General features: G+C 57.0%; 1 protein-coding gene across 12 annotated transcripts in view; it reads left to right on the top strand.

The window, feature by feature from the left end:
- Window positions 1-20220, top strand: part of PARP6 (poly(ADP-ribose) polymerase family member 6) — a 49884-nt gene that overhangs the window by 6670 nt on the left and 22994 nt on the right. For 7 of the 12 annotated variants that reach the window (XR_007776343.1, XR_007776342.1, XR_007776341.1 and 4 more), the window contains exons 2-10: window positions 3440-3694; window positions 7752-7829; window positions 8814-8908; window positions 12537-12597; window positions 13441-13531; window positions 15027-15093; window positions 16699-16848; window positions 17714-17891; window positions 19154-19207. Coding sequence is in view for 8 of the 12 variants with exons in the window: in XM_050968213.1 (XP_050824170.1) it covers window positions 3692-3694; window positions 7752-7829; window positions 8814-8908; window positions 12537-12597; window positions 13441-13531; window positions 15027-15093; window positions 16699-16848; window positions 17714-17891; window positions 19154-19207 (777 nt within the window). In the remaining 4 variants the exon portion in view is untranslated. The remainder of the gene's footprint in view (window positions 1-3439; window positions 3695-7751; window positions 7830-8813; window positions 8909-12536; window positions 12598-13440; window positions 13532-15026; window positions 15094-16698; window positions 16849-17713; window positions 17892-19153; window positions 19208-20220) is intronic. The other 5 variants (XR_007776344.1, XM_050968217.1, XM_050968216.1 and 2 more) reach the window with 2 other exon arrangements.

Below are 20220 nucleotides of genomic sequence, written 5' to 3'. Positions count from 1 at the left end.
TAATGCCACCCGTGCCCAGATGTGTGCCAGCACTGGAGCTATCACTGTTCTGCCCAAAGGCATTGGCATCTTGCAGCCCATGGCTGGCATTTGCTCCACTGCAGGCGGTCAGTGGCATTTCCCTGCCCAAGCCAAGCATCATGTTCTCATCCCGGAAAAGAAATTACTCAGGGAAACCAAGCAGCAGCCCGGGGCTGCTGTTGGCGCTGGCTGAGGGAGGTCAGGTGCCATTCGTAAAGCCTAGCTCCTTGCATGGCAGAGAGGGCACGCAGGGAGGGGCTTTATTAGCTACTGTCATCTTGGGGGGCATTGATGCCCAGATCCTCTCAGGTGGGGAGCCTGCACAAACCCCAAGTCAAAGCCATAATTGCTTAGGTCTTTTTAGCTGGAAAACTGACATTTTGGCAACTTTGGAAGCTATTAATGGGCTGTGCGTAGTTAATGCTGCTCCAGGCTTGCTAGTTCTGGGGCACTGTGGGTGGGGACAGGACAGAGCTGTCCCAGCCTCGTCCGGCAAGGAGGGCCCCGTCAATGCCATTCCCATCTTTTGCCAGTAGGGGGCGCTGTAGGAAAGCCAGCTGATGAGGGCTTGCAGCTGCTTCAGCCTCTGTCAATAGGGAATAGCCAAGCAATGCTGGACTGAAGGCCCAGGCTACCCCGTACAGGGGCTGATCTATGGCCCGGCTCTGTGGTATTCACAACTGTCACTTCCAATAGGAGGAGCATGGGTTGTGGGTAGTGCCCACAGCTACCCCGCTGCCAGCCTCTCCCAGCAGCTCACGGCATAGCAACACAGCCATGGCTTTGCTCTTGGGCCAGTCTGTTCAGGCGACAGTCTAACCTGGGACATGAGCCAGAGCTGAGACGACGCTTTCAGTCCAGCTCCACAGGCTGGTCACTTGTTGGCATGCTCCAGCACAGGGTACCAGGCGTGGGAAGGGAAAGGGAGCCTGGAGCTTTAAGGCCACGGGTTTCTCCCTCCACCCATATGGCCTGGAGGCTGCTGACGGGGTTCTGAGAGCTGGTGAGGGGCAGGGGTCAAGGAGTGAAGTGGCAGCAGCCTTGGACCCAGGAGCGGTATGGATCCCAGTTTGTTTGAGTCTGGGTGAGCTGCAGGGGTCTGGCCACTAGGGGGACACATGGAGCTGCACTTCACTCATGCAGGATGAGCCATGGGAGCTGTCCCCAGGGGTGATGCCGTGGGCCTTCAAGGTGCAGTGGCTATGAAGGGAGCTCTCTGGTGGGTGCGGTTATGTTGGGTGCTTGGGTGACTGATGGGTGCAGGCGTGTCTGGCGGTTGGATGGCTGCTGGGTGTGGGTGAGTCGAGTGGTTGACTGGCAGGCATGTGGGTGGTAGGGTGATAGGTGGGTCTGGGCATATTGGGGTAAGTGGCTTGAGGGCCTGTTCCTTGGGCATTCTTTGCCATGGAAGGAATATTGCTCCTTGGCCAGATTCCTGGTTGGGGCCTCTCCTCCCACCCTGCACTGGCCCTGCAGTTTCAGCTGGCTGAGGGATTCCAAACTGCTATGTGCGATTGCTGTGTGCCATTAAACAGATGGCAAGTTCTGCCCCAGAGGTGGCTGCATTTCAGCAGAGGAGGCTGATATTGTTTCCCAATATTACCACATTGTCAGGACTATTACTGCAGCACTGGGGCTGGAATACCGTAGCCCTGTAGCATTGCTGCAGCTGGGTGCTCCTGCACTCTGCTAAACTGGGTAATCTCCGTAGTCTAGGTGCAGGGGCCCCTGCCCATGGGGAGGAGTGGCTGGGTGTGCCCCCTGCTGGTTGGGCTGGGTGTTACGGGGGGAGCAGGAGGAGGCTAATGCTGCCTGCTCAGTCACGGTCTACGCATGGTGGGTTCAAACACCCTTTTCCAGCCTCTCGCTCAATAGCCGGGCCAATCCTTCCCTCCAGACCCGTGGAACCAGCCCGGGCCATCTACACACAGCCAGCCTCTTGCTTGGGTGTTCTTACCCTGGCCTCACCACCCAACATCGGCTCTCCAGAGAGTGTCTCAGAGCTGTGGGGCTGGCTGGGTTTGGCTCCCCACTCTGGGCCTTGCCGCTTGGTGTGCAGGGTCATGGGGCTGCTCAGGTTTGACCCGGCCACCCAGTCCTGATGGCGGGGGGGGGGGCATCTGGGCTAAGTGTGAGGGAGTGCCACTGCCATCCGTGCGTCAGGTCACAATGCCGCTCACAGCCAAGCCAAACCTGAGTGGTGCTGCGGCCTTGGAGCTCGCAACCCCCAGAGTTGGGAACCGAGCTCTGCCAGGCCCATGGGCTGGGCCAGGAGGGAGCGGCTGGTGTCATGTTCCCCTGTATGTACCGGCCCTTTGGTGTTCCCCTTGCTCTGCAGCTGGGTGACACCCCATCTTCCATATCCCCTGTCCTGGACACCCTGATGTTCCCTCTGCTGCATAGTCAGGCTCCTCCCCCACTGCACCCCAGCCTCTTGAGCACCCCCAACTCCTTCCAGCCCCCCCACTTTACCCCTAGAACCTAAAATGCCCCGAACCCAGGGGCCATGTGTGGGGGGTTCTGCTTTTTGGGGAACTATCAGCTTGCCAACCCTCTGCCCCCAGATCCTTCCTCCAGCTCACTGTACCCATATATCCCTCTGCCCCCCAGTTCCTTCCCCAGCCCTCCTAGAACCATTAATTAACCATTAATCCTGACTGCACCCCTCAATCTCTCCACTTCACTTTCAGGCCCTCAAATTCCCCCTATCCATTATTCTCTGCCCTCCATGAGCTGGGTGGCTGTTTGTTTTGGGGCGTCTTGACTTGCTCCTCTCCCAGTTGCAGATGTGTGGGGTGGTCTCCAGCTATTCATTTCTGGTTGAAGCATCTGGAATCTTTGCTTTGAGACCCCTTGGGTGCACCTCTTGGGGTGCATCGGGTCTGGGGGCATCTCGGGGGGTCTCTGAGGTGTGACACGCCAGCCAGGTTTACAGATGGGTCCTGAGCCCCAAAAGGCTTCCCTAGCTGCTGTCACACCCTTGTGTGGGATGGCCAGTGGAGGGCCCCTGACCCCTGCCACCTCGGCTGTGCCATGTGTCACACTCACTCCGTAGGGGTAAGGAGGGTTAAATACTTCAGAGGAATGTTTCCTCTGCCTCTGCTGCCTGGATGCCCAGGGGACCAGCCCAGCGCCCTGAAAGAGGCTGGGCGCTTGACCTGCTGCACCCTCTTTGCCCTGTATGTGTTCCCCGGGCACAGCAGGGTGGCATAGGCCCATGTTCCTGCCATGTCAAAGTGAGCCTTCTCTTCCCCGGGCATGGGAGTGAGGCAGGATTCCTTCCTGGCCTGCAATGCAGGAGGGTGAGGGCAGGATCCCAGGCACGAGGAGTGCCAGCGGCACTGCCCAGGGGCTGAGGCGCCTGTGCCACATCCCTGGTCTTGCCTCTCTGTCTGCAATCCCTGTGTTTGCCGTGCAGGGCCAGCAGTGTTTGGAGCTGCACCCGAGCCCCCGCTGCACAGCGCTGACGTAACCACGATGCTGGCTGCCTTTTAGAGGCCAGGGACTCGGTTGCCTGGAAACAGCCGAAGATACTCTCCAGCCTGGATCTCAGCCCTGACGTCAAGGCCTGACGCTGCCTGGATGCCTGGCTCGCTCTTTCCAGGCCGCCTGGTGTCATGGAGGGGAGAGGCCTAGCCTGACAGAGGAGTGCCTGGGAACCACGAAGCAAATGGTGAGCAGGGCATGGCAGAGGGACGGGCAGGCAAGCGGGAGCCCCAGCCCAGCGCAGCGACGGCCACTGGGCTGCTGCTGTGGGGGAAAGCCCAGGGATGCGGGCGTGGGAAAGCAGCATGGAGGGAAACAAGGGGCAAATGTGGGGAGGGGTCAACCCAAGGCTCATGATGCTCCGGCTCCCCCAGCCTCCCAGCGCGAAGAGATGGCGCTGAGGTGGGGGGGCACAGTCAGGGGTGTTGTGGACAAGTGAGGCTGTCGGGGCTCAGAGCACGAGATCAGGGGTTCCCAGACAGCAGCTGGCTTGGCAAAGGATAGCAGGACAGGGCTGTGCCCCCGCCACACAGCTGGGCATGGCTTGCCATTTGGGGTGTGGCTTCTTTGTACTTTCTTCTCTCTCTCTCTTGTTCCTCCCTCAAGGCCTCTTCCATACTGTCTTTTCTTGTGTATCTCTTTATCTTTCTGACTGTTTTCCATCTTTCTTCTTTTTGTTGTTCAGTGACCAAAGCAGGTCCATCTCACTCCTCCCTTGCTGCCTGTTCTCTGTCCCCCACTCTATTTTCCTTTCCCCTTTTTAGCCTTCCTTCCTTTCTCCTAACCTGACTGTTATCTTTGAGGCTTAGGGAATCCGGCCCTTGGAATTTCTCCCTGGAGAAACTGGGCCTAGACCTGGCTCCTAACCCCGGGGCCTCTAGCAGCCACCATGAGAAGAAGAGTACCCCTATGCAGGGAGGGAACGGTGGGCTTGCAAATGTCCCAGAGCACTTGGACGGGGGCTCCTGGCTCTGAACGTATGAAGGGCCTGATTTTGCTCTGCAGTTCTCCCAAGCCTGTTTTCCCCCTCTCTAAATACAATTGGTCTGTTCCGTGTTTGTACGGTACCTAGCATCATGCTTCATGTCTAGGGCTCTAGGGGCTTCGGTAAATAATAATAAAATATTTGGCATGGCTTTTTTCTGCTTCCCTGGTCCATCACTGTATTGTTAATTAATAACTCTAATCATTAGTAACACATTTCTGTTAAGTAGCATCTAAAGATGCCAGCTGGGAGCAGGGCCTCATTGTGCTTGGCACTGTAAGCGCAGAGAGTAAGAGGTGGTCCTGGCCTTGAAGTGTGTACAGTCCCAGTCAACAGGATAGACACAAGGTGGGGGAGGGTGTCATTGCTGACTTGCTGTATGTACTTGAGAGGGAAAACAATGCAGCCATTTCTTTAAAGGAGACCCGCACAAGCAGTGTGGCTTATGTCATTTTTGATTCCTATGTGGTGCATCCACATGGCCCCAAAGTTCATTTTATTCTATTACACTTTTTTGCTGCTTGGTTTTGCTATTTTCAAAGCTCAGGTCCTGTCTCTCCTGTTTGTCCGTCTATGGATGACAAAGAGTAAGTAGGTCCCGTGAAAGATATCACCTCACCCACCTTGTCTCTCATATAGCTTAACAAAGGAAGGTTAAAAGGTGGCTTGATTACAGCCTATATGGGGAACAAATATTTAATGAGCTCTTTGGTCTAGCAGAGGAAGGTCTAACATGATCCAATGGCTGGAAGTTGAGGTGAGACACATTCAGACTAGCAATAAAGGGTCAGTTTGTAACAGCAAGGGGAATTAACCACTGGGACAGTTTACCGAGGGTCGTGGTGGATTCTGGGAATTATTTTGGGGCAGTTCTCTGGTCTGTGCTATACGGGAGGTCAGACTAGCTGATCATAGTGGTCCATTCTCGGCTTGGAATCTGTGACTGGCAGGTGACATTACAGACACCTGGCAACATTTTCAAATGCACCTAGGTGACTTAGGAGCCTGAGTTCCATTGATTTGAATGGGGTGTAGACTTCCAGGTGACACAGATGCTTTAAAAATGTTGCCCCTGCCCCCAATTAATGGAGAAGGGAGGTTAATTTAATGCCAGTAGTTTGCTGAGCGCTCACTGGTGGTGTGCAGAGAGCTGGCTGGTCCCACGATGCCTGTTCCTCCTTGCTATTTCCAGCAGATAAATTGCATCAAAAGAAGCTAAAAATACATTGAATGCGTCCCTAATGTCATTTTTCCATGTTAGCGAACGTTGTGGCTGCCAGGGGCCTGGGAGCTGGGCTGGGCTGTGGGGAGTGTCTGTGTGACAGTCTCATGGGGGCTGATGAGAGATGAGCACAATGAAAGAACTAAAATAGAGCAGTATTAGCATGTGGCCCATGGTGGGAAAACTGGAGAGAACCCCTGGTTTCAAATGCTGGGTCTTTTGTTAACTCTCAATTCACTCAAACACCTGACAAACTGGTGGGAGAGAGGCTCTTTTGTTAAAGGTCCAACTGCCCCATCTAGCTAAGGGTTGAGTGAATTCCCAGTCCCCATCTCTGGCTTCCCCAAGAGGGACCTCCTGCCCTATAGGGGAAATATGGCAGGCCATTCCTTCCTGAGACCCTCATATAAAAACAAGCCACACTCTCTTTCCCCTGATGGAAAACAAGCCACAATTCTGGCCTCCTGTAGCCACTGTGAAGGGTCAGGAAAGGGCACAGGCCCCTTGGTAGCTGATCTGATCTGGACACGTGTGTGGAGGGAAAGCGCTATCACCGGTTGGCCAATGGGATCGGGTCAGAGCTGTGCCCTGGCTCACTGCCTAGGGAGGACGGCCCAGTGGGTAGGGCACCGGAGGGGATCTCAGCAGACCTGCATTCAGTTTCCTCTTCAGCCACAAGTGACACTGCGCAAGCATCTTCCTCTCCCCAAGCCTGGGGTTTGCTAGAAGCTGGGGATGTATCAGTTGGAAGTGACAGAGGAGGAGAAATACCTGGGTGTATTGGTTGATCACAGGGTGACTGTGAGCTGTCAATATGATGCAGCCGTGAAAAAGGCTAATGTAGTCCTAGGACGCATCAGGCGAGGTATTTCCAGTAGAGGCAGGGAGGTGTTAGTATCATTATACAAGGCACTGGTGAGACCTCATCTGGAATACTGTGTGCAATGCTCATCTCCCAGACTTAGGGAAGATGAATTCAAACTGGAACAGGTGCAGAGAAGGTCTCCTAGGATGTTGTGAGGAATGGAAAACTTACCTTATGGGAGGAGACTCAAAGAGCTTGGCTTGTTTAGCCTGACCAAACGAAAACTGAGGGGAAATAGGATTGCTCCCTATATATACATCAGAGGATATATCCCAGGAGGGAGAGGAGTTATTTAAGTTAAATGCCATTGCTGACACAAGAACAAATGGCTATAAACCGGCCTGCAACAAGTTTAGGCTTGAAATTAGATAAAGGTTTCTAACCTTCAGAGGAGTGAAGTTCTGGAACAGCATTCCAAGGGGAGAAGTGGGGGAAAAAGACCTAACTGGCTTGAAGACTGAACTTGATAAGTTTATGGAGGGGCTAGTATGTTGGGACTGCCTACAGTAGCATATGGCCCATTGGTGACTGCTAGCAGCAGGTGTCCCCAATGGCTGGTGATGGGACACTAGATGGGCAGGGCTCTGAGTTACTACAGTCTGGCTGGTGGGTCTTGACCACATGCTCAGGCTTCAACTGATAGCCATGTTTGGGGTCAGGAAGGAATTTCTCCCTAGGTCAGATTGGCCAAGACCCAGGAGTTTTTTTGCCTTCCTCTGCAGCATGGATCACTTGCAGGTTTATACTAGTGTAAATGTTGGATTCTCTCTAACTTGGAGTCTTTATACCATGATTTGAGGACTTCAGTAACTCAGCTAGAGGTTAGGGGTCTGTCACTGGAGTGAGTAGGTGAGATGCTGTGGCCTGTGATGTGCAGAAGGTCAGACTAGATGTTCATTCATGATGGTCCTTTTTGATGGTCAATGAACTGCAACCTGGGGTAATAGTCCCTCCTCCAAGGTGCTGACGTGAGACCCTACGAATGGCTCTGAGGTGCTCAGATGCTCCGGAGATGAAGACCATACCAGTACATAGACAGAGCCCACTTCAGTGCCCTTTGCCCTGTCCTGGCAAACTGACCGTTCTACTCTGAGCTGGATGCGAGCGAGATGGCCATGGGCCCAAGGCTCCGGCTGTGGCTTGTAAACACTAACAATAGCCTCTTCTCACAGGACATCAAAGGCCAGTACTGGACTGACGATGATTCGGATGGAGACAATGAGTCGGAGGAATTCCTCTATGGAGTCCAGGTGAGGAGCTGGGTGACCCACTGGCTGCCTCTGGGGGGCACGGTGCAGTGCTGAAACTGGCGTGGCGGAGTTCGAGGACCTCTGCTGTGTGCCAGGGCAGCGTATCCAGTGGGATTAGTACAGGAAACTCGGTGGGGAGTGATGGGAGTGATGTAACCCGTCGGTCTCCTGTGCCCCGGGCAGCCGTGCTCACACGCTGCTGGAACCCTGGACTCATGCTCTCAGCTGGTGCAAATCTGTCCAGCTCCACGGACTGACAGCAGTGCCCCAGGGCCACTGGCTCCAGGAGCCGCCAACCGTCTGGCCATTGGCTAGAGCTGGCAGTGTCCAGGAGGCCATGTTGTGCCTGGTCCTGGCCCTGTCCCTGTCCTGGGGAGACCCTGGTGGGCAGCTTGGTTGGGAGCACAGCGCCCGCCTTTCTGCAAGGGGCCACGGGCGTGGAGCCTTTTAGTTCAGCATTTTCCAGGTTCCTGCCAATGGCCTTCCCTGCAGACTGGCAGTGCCCTGGAACCCCTCCGCTGGGCGGCAAAGCCCTAGGAGCATGCTGGGGGTTGCTACTGACAGTTCTTCATTAGCACCCCAGTGTGTCCTGCTGGGCTCTGGTCATAGGTGACTGGGGCATGAGAACAGCCTCTGCCGTCTCCCCAGGAGAGTGTGTTGGGGTGGCCTCTCCCACTCATTCTGATTGCAGCAGAGGTCAGTGTCTGGAGCTGTGACAGTCTCACTGCACGGCTGGGAGGCAGGTGTGGCGATGCCCCTCAGTCCTCCTCCACAGCCCCCGCTGCCAGGAAACCATGGGCATCTGCTAGCGCATCTCAAGCCTGAGCTAAACCCTGGCCCCTGCACCCCCCAGCTCTGCCAGTGCACCTCAGTCCCAACCTGCAGCCCCCACTGCCATCTGCCTAGCTGGGGCCCGGCACACTCATGCTGGCTGTAGCCCCTGTCTGAACTCCCTCCCCTCCCTGCTCTGGCGGTGTGTTGCAGGGGACCTGCGCAGCGGATCTGTACCGACACCCGCAGCTGGATGCCGACATTGAGGCGGTGAAGGAAATCTACAGCGAGAACTCTGTGTCCATCAGGTGCGTAGGGCGGACGGGACTCAGCCCCGGGCAGCAGCTTCCTTCTGGCTGCCCCATGGGGGCTGCACTGACTGAGCTGCTCTCCTCCCTGCACTGGTGAACAGAGATCACAGCCTGTCCATAGAGGGCAGCACGTTCCCTGCATCTCCTTGCTGGGATGCCAGGATGGGGAATACCCAGAGCCCCTGCCTATGCCTCAGACATGGGGAGAGGATTCACACTGGGACAAGAATCTGAGCTGCCAGGATGGAAAGACAGAAAACCCACCTAAAGCGCTGATTGGTGCTGGGATCTGCACCCCAAGCTTATACGGGAGCTTGTCACAAAGGGCTGAGATGGTGCCAGATTTGCTGTGAACCATGTCCCCTTGGTGAGGGTATGAATGGCCCAATTAGAAGTAGAGATAAGTCCAGGCTGCATTTGGATGAGAGGGCTGGTCCGGACCCCTCTCTAGTCAGAGGGAAAAGAGTCACAGCCATGAACAGTCTTCAGATATGTTGAAGGTTATAAAGAGGAGGGTGATCAGTTCTTCATGTCTGCTCAAGATAGGACAAGAAGAAATGGGCTTAATCTGCAGCGAGATTTAGGTTAGGTATTAGGAAGAATTTTCTAAGGGTACTTAAGCTCTGGAGCTTTGTGAGACCAGGCCTGACAAACCTGTCAGGGATGGTCGAGATTTGCTTGGTCCTGCCTCAGGGCTGGAGCTAGGCTGTGGCTCACCAGGCTGCTGCACTCCAGAGACTCAGGTCCCTCTCCCATTCCCCCTTGCTCTGTGGAGGGGAGTATGTGGCTACAGGCCTTGCCATGGAGCAGCTCGCTCCCCCTCCCTGTGTTCCTCTGACTGCTAGGAGGGGCTGGGGAGCCAGGGCCATGCCCACCCCGTGCCTCAGCTGCCAGCTCTAATCACAGCCTGGGCTGAGGAGAGCCATTGACAGTGCCACGGAGCAGGACTCGAGGCGGGGTTCTTCTTGCCCTGGGATCATCTGTGCTCTCTGTGCCATGCTGCTCGGTGTGGAGGGCAATAGCCTCACCTTGCATGTGACCCAGGCATGTGGACAGATCTGCGGTGTGTGTGGGGGGGAAGAGGGCTGCCTGGTGCCCCCCCCGCCCGAGCTGCAAGCCCCTGCCGAACTGAATTTCACTCCCAGGGCAGTGATGCCCAGAGCCATCTTCCTGAATCCTGTCCTTGGCTGTGCAGTGGGGCTGAATCAACCAGCACCCTCTGGAGCCATGGGCCTGCGCGGGCAGGAGCTGGCCCTGAGATCACAGCATAGCCCCCTCCCTGAGAGGGGCAGGCACCCTGCAGGGAGATGGGAAGGCCACTGAGTGCCAGCCGAGCAGGACCCCCTGACTCGCCTCCTGCCTAAATAGAAAGATGCAGGGGCTCTCGGCTCCCCCACTCTGTGAGCAGCAGGCGCCAGGAAGGCTGGAAAAGGAGAGGAGGGAGGGACCAGACTGGGGAGGCTTGTGGCAGCCTGAGGGGAGCCTGCTGTTCTTCCCTTGGTGAAGCAGAACAGCAGTTATGCAGGCAGGGCCATTGCCACTGAAGAAGGGGGGGAAAACAGTTGGAGTGCCGCCCCAAGAATGGACGGAGTGCCACCCCTTCAGATTTGCCGCCCCAGGCACCTGCTTCCTTAGCTGGTGCCTAGAGTCGGCTGGGGCCCTGACTGTGTGGCTGGGCTGGAGGCCCCTGATTCTGCAAGATTTCCTTCCAGACCTAGCTAGAATATACAGGGTGACTCCCCTGCGGAGAGAGGTGGGGGACAGGGGTGGCTCTAGGCACCAGCACGCCAAGCGCGTTCCTGGGGCGGCAAGCTACGGGAGGTGCTCTGCCGGTTGCTGCAAGGATGGCAGGCAGGTTGTCTTCGGTGGCATGCCTGTGGAGGGTCCACTGGTCCCATGGCTTTGGCAGACCTCCTGCAGGCAAGCCGCCGAAGGCAGCCTGCCTGCCATGCTTGGGGCGGCAAAATACCTAGAGCTGCCCCTGGTGGGGGAGGCGATGAAAGCAGTGTGCCCTGGGGAACGGCCATTATGAAGAGCCAGTCCCATCTTTGCCTAGAACCTTCCAGCACCTTTCGTTCGCCTAAGTGCTACACGGTGCAGGTGGGGCCCATCTCTGTGCTGGGGTGTTGGGCGGGCAGGCAGGCTTTATGCCTGACCTGGGCTGGGGAGTCTAGCCAAGTGTGACCGATGTGCTGGGGAGCTAAGCGAAGGCAGAGGCCTTGGAGTGCCAACTGCCATCTATCTCGTTGGACTCACTCCCCCACCTCTGGGGATTGTCCAGGTGGCTTTGGGGAGCACGGCGCACCAGGCTCAGATTGCATGAAGCCCCTTTCCGGGGTAGTAAGGAAGGGAGGTGCTTTGGTCCCCCTGCAGGCATCACCAAGGCCAGGCAAGCTCTGGCCCTGTTGCTGTCCCTAGCTCCTTGTCTGAGACCTGGAAACCTCCAAGGGAACAGGCATCTCTTCTCATGACATTCCGACCCAGGAGGGCTGGGCCTGAGCCAGGAGGTTTGGGGGCCAGCACGGATCCGAGTTTGGGGTGCTTGGGTGGGGGCTGTGGTTTGGCCCAATATAGAGACTGGAGGTGGGCCTGAACTGAGACCTCTGGGCTTTCGGGTGTGGCTGTGGAGTTTGCACCCTGCCCCCATCTCTAATAGAGACGGGGGCTTGTGCCGTTCGGATCCAGATCTACGAGCTTTGGGGTAGGGGAGGGGGAGTCGGACCTGGCATTCCAGTTCTCCTCCATCCCAAGTGAACGTGTTTGCTGCTGGAGGGAGATATTGAGGCTCTTGGCTCCCATATCAGTCCAGCCTGGAGGCGACTGGTGAGCACCTGGCCCAGGAACATGTCCCTGCCTGTGGGAGCTGTCTGAAGTAGGGGCTGCCTTTTCCTGATGTGTCTGTAGCGCAGGATGGCTCTGATCCCTAAGTGGGGCCCCTAGGTCCTACTGCCATGCAAATACCACCAGCAATCCAGGATGAGATTGTGTCCCGTGGGAGCATGGCTGGGATCAGCCAATGGGGGTCTGACCAGCTGTGCCCCAGGGGTTGTGGGGGGCAGTGGGCTGGCAGGCACTCGATGGAGGTGAGTAACTGGTTGCTTGCAGCAGGGCTAAGTGGAAGGGTTTTGTGATCATTATTAATTATTAGGAGCACCTATCGCCCCAGGCCTGGCAGAGAGCCCCAGGGTGCTAGAAGCTGTATGGAGAGAACCAATGGATAGACCTTTCCCCAAAGAGCTATCTATGACTTGTGATTTCTTGCTGCATGGGCCAGGCTGGGTCTCGACACAGAGTGCAGATGTTTGCTGCTCCTCTCAGTGAGAGATCATTGCATCTTTTCCCCCACATACCAAAAGTGGTGTAAGTGCGCTGTGGGAGGGCTGTGGGGCCTGTTTGCCATGAGGGGGCTGTGGAAGGGTGTGTGCTATGGGGGGGGCAGTGGGGCCTGTGGTATGCCTGTGAACATCCACACTTGTACAGCTTGTTTATAAATCCCCTGCCAGGAGAGGTGGGCTCTTGATGCTCCCAGGTGCCGGCTGGTGGATCCGCCCCCAGGAAACGCTGATCCCAATGGAGCTGAGCATGTGGCTTTGGCCCAGCCCCTAATCCTGCCTGTCTTTTGCAGAGAATATGGGACCATTGACGATGTGGACATCGACCTCCACATCAATATCAGCTTCCTGGATGTAAGTGGTGCTAGGGCTCTTGGTGGGCGGTTACATGTGCTCCCGTGGCCTCGTTCCCAGTGGCTGAACAGTCCCATGCACGACTCCCGCGTGGGTAGGAGCTGATGGTCACACCTGCTGCCGCCAGACGGACACTACCCTCTTGGGTTCCAATAGGGTCCCACATTCCCCCGTGGCTGCGAAGATCTGATGAAGCTCTACCCAGCCCTGTACAAAGACACCTGCTGGTCAGGATGAAAATGCCCCGTCTCCAGAGGATTTGTGTTTGCAAAGAGCTTGGGAAATACAAACACGCTTGGTGTTAGATTGTAGAGTTCCTGGGCTGAATCCAACTGTCCCTACTCAGCGTTTGCTCCCGCCTTACTCGGTGGGCGTAGATGTCGATTCCCTGTGGAGACTCTCGGCTCAGGGTCACCACGCAGGCAGAGGTGGATAATGGGCAGTTAGTGGCATGTTTTGCGAGTTACCTGGAGGTTTGGGGGCGCATAGAAGTGGGATCCCAGCTGTGAGGGTCGGGATGCTTTGAGATCTGACATAGCTCAGCGCAGAAGGGCTGCTGGGGAGTACTCAGCCATGGCAGCAGGAAGACACGGTAGCTCTCCTATCAGAGAAGCCAAACCATCGCCCTGGAGCAATAACAGGAACAATCACAGGCCTGTGTGAATGGTCACAAGCACTGTGGCCAGATACCAGCCGCTCTCTGATGCTGCTGCTGGGTGATCATGCCGATGGGCTACAGGCGCTCAGCCCTTCCCAGGATCAGGCCCTCCTTCGGCTGTCCTCCAGTAAGGAGCGAGAGCCCTCAGCTCTCTCTGCCCTTCCCCAGCTCTGCTTTCTCTGCAGGAGGAGGTGTCGACGGCCTGGAAGGTCCTACGGACCGAACCCATTGTCCTGAGGCTGCGGTTCTCCCTCTCCCAGTACCTAGATGGACCCGGTGAGTGCCAGCCTACGCTGGGGGGACAGAGAGAGTGACAACAGGGAAGCACTGCACCATGGCCTCACAATTCATCCGCTGCCCAGGATTCTGTTCCCTGCCCTGCCCACAAGCAGAGGGCAAGCTAGGGAAGAGGGTGATTGGTCGGACGCCCTGCTCTGTAGGGAAAAGCATGGAGCGTGCTGAGTCAGACCGGCTCGGGGAAAGGGGGCCTTGCATCATACACTGAATAGTCATGGCAACGTGAACAGCCACCAGTAGCCTGTTCAGTATCCTGGCCAAGCAAACGGGTACCCTGGAGGCAGTGTGGGCTAGTGGCTAGAGACTGGACTGAGCCTTGGGAGACCTGGGCTGTATTCCGAGCTCTGGCCTGCTGGGTGACCTTGGGCAGGTCACATCCTCGCTCTGTGCCTCAGTTTCCCCATTTGTAAAACAGGGATAATGAGGCTGCCCTCCGTCGTAACATGCTTTGCGATTGACTGAGGAGAGGTGCTCTGTAGGAGCTCAGTATTATTATTACTACACTGCAGAATCCTCTGGGAATAATTAACCACGTGATCCGTAGGCTGCAATTATCCCTGGCACAATTCTGCAGGCTCCAGGGGCAGCTTGGTCCATCTGCCCTTCTGTGGTGGAGGTGGCCTATGCAAACCTCCCTGGACTCTGGGGTTCCCAGTGGCTATTGGGACTCTGTGGAGAGGCACCTGGACCCATTGCATGGGTATTGGCTCAACCCCCTGGTTTGCAATGACCATCCAGGGTTTCAGGCTCTCCAAGGGGATGATGGGAAACAGCCCCCCCATGAGACCTGCCAGCCCTTCTCCCTGGCCTGAGAGTCACAGGGGTTGGGTTCCCTAGGGGTGGGGGTGTCTGTGCTTCCAGTCCTCCCAGTCCACTGGAAATTGTGCAGAGCTTCCAAGGCATCGTGGGGGTTCCAGACCTGGAAATCACCCATGTGTGGAGCAGCCAGTGGGAAGCCATATCCTCCGGGATGACAGGTTGGCCAGGGTCAGAGCCTTTGTGGAGGGAATCCATTCAATCTGCCTAAACTTGGGCAGTGTTTTGGCTTTCCCCTCCCTATTTGCAGCACCACAGTGTGAGATCTGGCCCAGTTAACACTCAGCTACCAAGGTGTGTGGACTCCAGGACCTCTGTAGGTCAGCACTCAGAGTGTTTGAAATCAAGGAGAGGGGTGTCTTAGCCAGTCCCTTGGCTGGGAGACCACTCGAGAAGAGCCATGTGCTGCTGGTGATTCAGTGGGCAGCATTTTGTTCCCTGAATCAGCCCCAGGCCAATTGCCCACAGAGGTGTGGGGGCCTATTTGTGTTTATGGCCTGTTCCGCAAGTGCCCTATGCGGCACGGTGTGGGTGTGCATGGTCAAGCAGTTGCCATGCTTTGCCCAGCGGGCCAGGTGAATGCATTCCTGTCTGGGTAAAGTGCCCCAGGAGGAGGGGAGCCTGGTATTGATGTCGGCTGACTCTGATCTCTCTGCAGAGCCATCGATCGAGGTTTTCCAGCCGTCTAATAAGGAGGGGTTTGGCTTGGGTCTTCAGCTGAAAAAGTAAGGCCTGTGCGCTTGTCACCAGGACATGCAGTCGGGGCGTCTTCCCCATGGCCAGTGTGAGGCTGGGGCCAGAAGGGCTAACGCGATCTTGGGCTGTATAAACAGGGGAGCCATGAATAGGAGCAGAGAGGTTACTTTGCCTCTGTATCTGGCACTGGTGTGAGGGCTGCTGGAATCTGGGCCCACAGCTCAAGAAGGATGGTGATACATTGGAGACGGGTCAGAGAAGAGCCACGAGAAGGATTAAAGGATTAGATAATACTGACAGATTCCAGGAGCTCCATCTGTGTAGCTTAACGAACAGAATGTTAAAGGGGGACAGGCTAGAAGGACCTACATGGGAACAAATATTGGCTAAAGGCTCTTACAGTCGAGCAGAGAGAGGTGTAACAAGATCCAATGGCTGGAAGTCGAAGCCAGACAGATGCAGCCTGGAAATAAGATGTATGTTTCTAACAGTGAGGGGAATGAACTATTGAAACAATTTACCCAGGGTCATGGTGGATTCTCCATCCCTGGTGATTTGTAAACCAAGACTGGCTGTTTGTCTACCAGCCCTGCTCTGGTTCACACAGGGGGTAATTCAGGGATGTCCCCTGGCCCGGGTTGTAAGGGGGACCAGGTAAGATGATCACAATGATCCCTTCTGGCTTTAGGATGCAGGACTCTGTGAGTGCCTGTTAGTGCAGAAGGGGCAGCCAGGCGAGGCAGGATGCAGGGTCGGCAGGTTGTAATTATGTTTATTGGTCTGTATTTCTCACAGGCCTTTTTAATGCCGTGAGAAGCCTTAGCCAGGGCTGAAATGCCGTGGGATCTGGACTCCTGGGCTCCCATCTCTCAATGACTCCCTGAGGCCAGAATGTCCCATGGGAGACAGACATGAGCACAAAGCCCAGGGCACTAGGGTTCCCTTGGATTGCCGAGGGGTTTGCTGGGCGGGAGCCATGGTGCCCTGAGCGACTCGCCAGGGGATGGATGGCACAGGAGATTGGCAAAGGGCTGTGGTGCCATGCACTTGCGGTCAAATCTAGCCCATGCCAAGTGGAGACTGTCGCCATCCGGTGAGAAGCCATGCAAAATGAGCTGCTGAGCTCCAGTCACTGCCTCGGCCACATGGCACTGACTGGCGCCTTGCTGGAGGAATGGGCGAGTGAGGACACGGGCACTGAACTGTCCACTTAGCCTGCAATCCTGCCCGTTCCCGCAGCCCCGGTTCTCCCTGCTACACCCATGCTTTGGCCCCTCTTTCTCACAGCCTGCCAAAGCACCTGGCCTGCAGTGCCCTCCTCTGCTGGGGCCTTAGACCGCCCCCAGGCAGAAGCTGCTAGCTGGGCTGCTCCATGTCACACACAGGGCCTGGGTCTCCCCTGCCTCCCCCCGTGACCCACCCCTATCCTGAGCTGGGAGGTGGTGGCACAGGGGAGACCCCAGCCTTTTGGGTTTCATGATGATCCAATGCGAATTAGATGAGGCCCCTGATCCCCATCAGACCTGATGCCTAGTCACATCCCAGGTCTGGCGTTTGTGCCCTTCCCTATGGTCTGAGTGCTGGGCGGCTGGCCCCATCCAGCCTGTGAAGTCACCTCTGGCTCTTTCCCCCAGGATCCTGGGAATGTTCACATCCCAACAATGGAAACACCTCAGCAACGATTTCCTGAAGACCCAGCAGGAGAAGCGGCAAAGCTGGTTCAAGTCGAGTGTCACCATCAAGAAATTCCGAGCAGGCCTCAGCATCTTCTCTCCCATCCCCAAGTAAGGCTCCCGCAGATGCCCTGGGACTGTCTCTGGCCCAGCTCCCTCCCCGAGCACGGCTCTCTCTGAACTGTGGTCCCAGGGTCGTCCCCTGTCCCGTAGGTTCCTGCGTTTACCCTGTCAGTGTGCGTGTGGTGGGATTCCTCACCCCCCCCATGCTGCCTGGCCCTCTTCCATGCCCACACGCTGCCAGGGAAGATTTCATTTGCTGCCTTGTCAGCCCAGGAGCCTCCATGGGCACCGTGCAGGACAGGATTCACTACCATGCTCTGTGCTGCAGTTTGCCTACCTGTGCCGGGGTGCTGGCTGGGGTGGGGCTGGCGCTGTGTCAAGTGCTGTCCCTGACGGTGTCAGGCTTGCCTCTGCTGTGGGATTCGCGATTTCCCATGCTAGGCAGGCTGTGCCAGGGCGCTAAAGGCCAGTGAACTGTGAACAAAGCTCAGCCATCCCCTCCTTATTGCTGGGGGGTGGGTGGAGCTCATCAGTGGCTCCCCGGACCCCGCAGCCAGTGAGTCTTGCAAGAGGGGGAGGCACATGCTGCATCGGTGGCACTCCCAGCTCCTCTTGGTCCAGGAACAAGTGACTGGCACTGGGAGCCTCCGCAGGGGTGCTGGCTGGGGGAACTGATCACCAGGCCCTGGGACTGGCACCCTTCTTGCTGCTCTCCCCCCGGCCCCCCCCCTCAAGCCAGCACTTTGTGACCCCTGTGCTGTGCCGCTAGCTCTACCTGTGCCAAACTGACACCGGCCTCCAGATGCCGTGCTGCTCTCCCCTTGCCCATACTGCGTTACCCCCCGCCCCCGCCTTCTCCCTGTGAGCTGGCTCTGGTCCCCTGGTGGGCTCATGGGTCCCTCTGTCTCCCCAGGTCTCCCAGCTTCCCCATCATCCAGGACTCCATGCTGAAGGGCAAGCTGGGGGTGCCAGAGCTCCGCATCAATCGCCTTATGAACCGTTCCATCTCCTGCACCATGAAGAACCCCAAGGTGGAGGTGTTCGGCTACCCCCCCAGCACCCAGGCAGGTGTCGCCCCATTCAACATCCTGGTGGGTTTCCTCTGCGTCCCCCTGCCTTGGCTCTGGGTGTGTTTTGCTCACACTCACCCTGGAGTGTGCTCCCCTTGCTAATGCTCATGCAGGTTTGCCTCCCCCTCTTCAGCATCTGGGAGATCCCCCTGGGCACAGGCCAGCTCCCCCGCTGTGGTCGCCAGGCAGCCTGTTGAAACGAGGCCTGTGCAGAATACAGTGTGTGTGGCAGCAGAGCTCCTGGCCCTGTTGGGAAGCAGCCAGGCAGCTCCAGCAGATCCTGGTGCCAACAGGGATAACGCCAGCCTGGTTTGGCCTGGCACCTGCACCGCCAGGGGCATACCACCCGTTCCTCCAGCTCTCGTGCTGTGATAGCAGGTGTTATTGCTTGCCAGCACCCCACTGTCTGGAAGCTGTGAGTCCTCCCTTCTTGCTAGTGGAGCAGCCAGGCCCTGAGTCAGTGTCCTAATGCACCCTCTTCCTGGGGCATGTCTTCACTGGGAACTCAGCAGCAATGATACGATGGACCCCTCAGCCGAAGCCGCCTCCTGGAGCATGGCCGTTCTTCCCCCAAGACACAGGCTCTGGCTTTTCTTTTCCCCCGGGGGATGCTCCACCCTAGCTTCACCCCAGGCCCTGCCCCCATTGCACCCCTTTCCCCAAGGCCCCACCCTCACCCCACTTCTTCCCGCCCCCACTCCATCCTTTCCCCTGAGGTCTCTGCTGCTTTCTGCTCTCTGCCCTCCCCCAAGTGCCTCCACCAGCTGCTGAACAGCTGATTGGAGGCCCCACTGAACAGCTGATTGGCACTGTTGCCAATCAGCAGTGGCTGATTGCTGCTGAGCACTCGCTATATTTTTCCTGGATGCTTCAGCTCCTGAGCACCCAGAGAGTTAGTGCCTATGTGCTAGGATCTACTCTGGCTTAGCTCCCTAGTTCTCTTTGCCCAAGAGCCGTTCTCCCCTCCCTTCTGCCGAGGGTGGCACGAAGCAAGGGCAGTTAGCAGAAGAGCTCTGCCCCGGGACAGGGTCTCAATGTGCCCTGGCACAGTGCCTGCCGAGCCACCCCAGGTGAATGTCACTCCTTGGAAGGGTGCGGTAAGGTACTGGGGTAGATGAGGGGCAAAGCCCAACATTCTCAGCCATCTGGCATGAGGTGGTCCCATGCAGCAAAGGCGAAGGCAAGCGCAGAGCCCTCTGGGCTGCTCCCCGCTCTGCCAGCCCACGCCGAGGGGCAGGAATGCAGGATAACGCGGCTGGGTCTGGTCTGTATGCTCTCTGCAGGTTGGCGGCCATTGCAAGAACATCCCCACACTGGAGTACGGATTTCTCGTCCAGGTAAACCATGGTCACTAACCGGTGGCCCCTGAGAATGCCTCACCTGCCCTCTCCTTCTGTTCATCCCCCTCCAGCCTGGCCCCTTTCACAGGCGGCTGCTGCCTGCTGGGAGAGCCCAGGTGTGGTGGGCCCTAGAGACAGGGCTTTTTTGCTCTCGACTCTTGTCTTGGCTACGAGCAGGGTCAAGCTTAGCTACCAGGAGCCAGCTGGGCTGGCCTCAGTTCTTTGCCTTTCCCAGTGTGGATGCAGGGTAACGTCTTGAACTCCATTTCTCTGCTTGACCTTAACTTGGCTGAGCTCCCAGGCGAGACCAGGCCGCAGGCTGGGTTGGATGGTGAGGGGTGGAGGAAGGGTTTGTTCTGGTGGAGGAATTCAACGTCCAGGGGTGTCAGTCAATAGGGAAAAACCTTTGATTAACCCCCCTCCATGGGGCCGATTCTGGCTTTGCAAGGCTACGGTCCTACTCTCATAGATGTTCCTGGCACACGGGTACTGTCTGCCCCGTGGAAGGGTTGGACTGCCCAATGGGCAGCCCACAGGCTATTGTCTTTCGGGACAGAGGCCCATCTGCATGTCTGTAGCATGGTCTGTCTGCGCTTCTCCTCATGGTGTCTGTGACGGTGACAGGACAGGATTCCCTCAGCCAATAAGGGTTTCCTCTGCCAGGCCTTGTCATCACTAGGAGAAAAGGAGTGTTTGTAACACATTAGGTAACACGACCCCAGTGCGCCGGGGTGTGTGTGTGTGTGTGTGTGTGTGGTCAGAATCCTCAAAGGTCCCGCCTCTGAACCCCTAGCGCTCCCCCCAGATCTGTGGGTTGCAGGGAAGCTCTCCACCCTGCCGTGGGCTGGCAGCATGGGGGCTTTGTTTCTCAGAGCTGAGCACTTCCAGGCTGACCATCTGGGGCAGGGCGCACTGGTCAGCATTCTTCCATCCAGTGCTGGCTGCTGGGAACCCTCCGCCTGAGCCATGGTTCCCCCATTAACACAGGTATCCGGCCTGACACGCAGCCT

The sequence above is a fragment of the Gopherus flavomarginatus genome, chromosome 9 (assembly GCF_025201925.1).
Source record: "Gopherus flavomarginatus isolate rGopFla2 chromosome 9, rGopFla2.mat.asm, whole genome shotgun sequence".
In the NCBI taxonomy this organism is placed as follows: Eukaryota; Metazoa; Chordata; order Testudines; family Testudinidae; genus Gopherus; species Gopherus flavomarginatus.
Note: the sequence above shows the minus strand (reverse complement) of the source record. Positions and strands in the feature narration are given on the sequence as shown.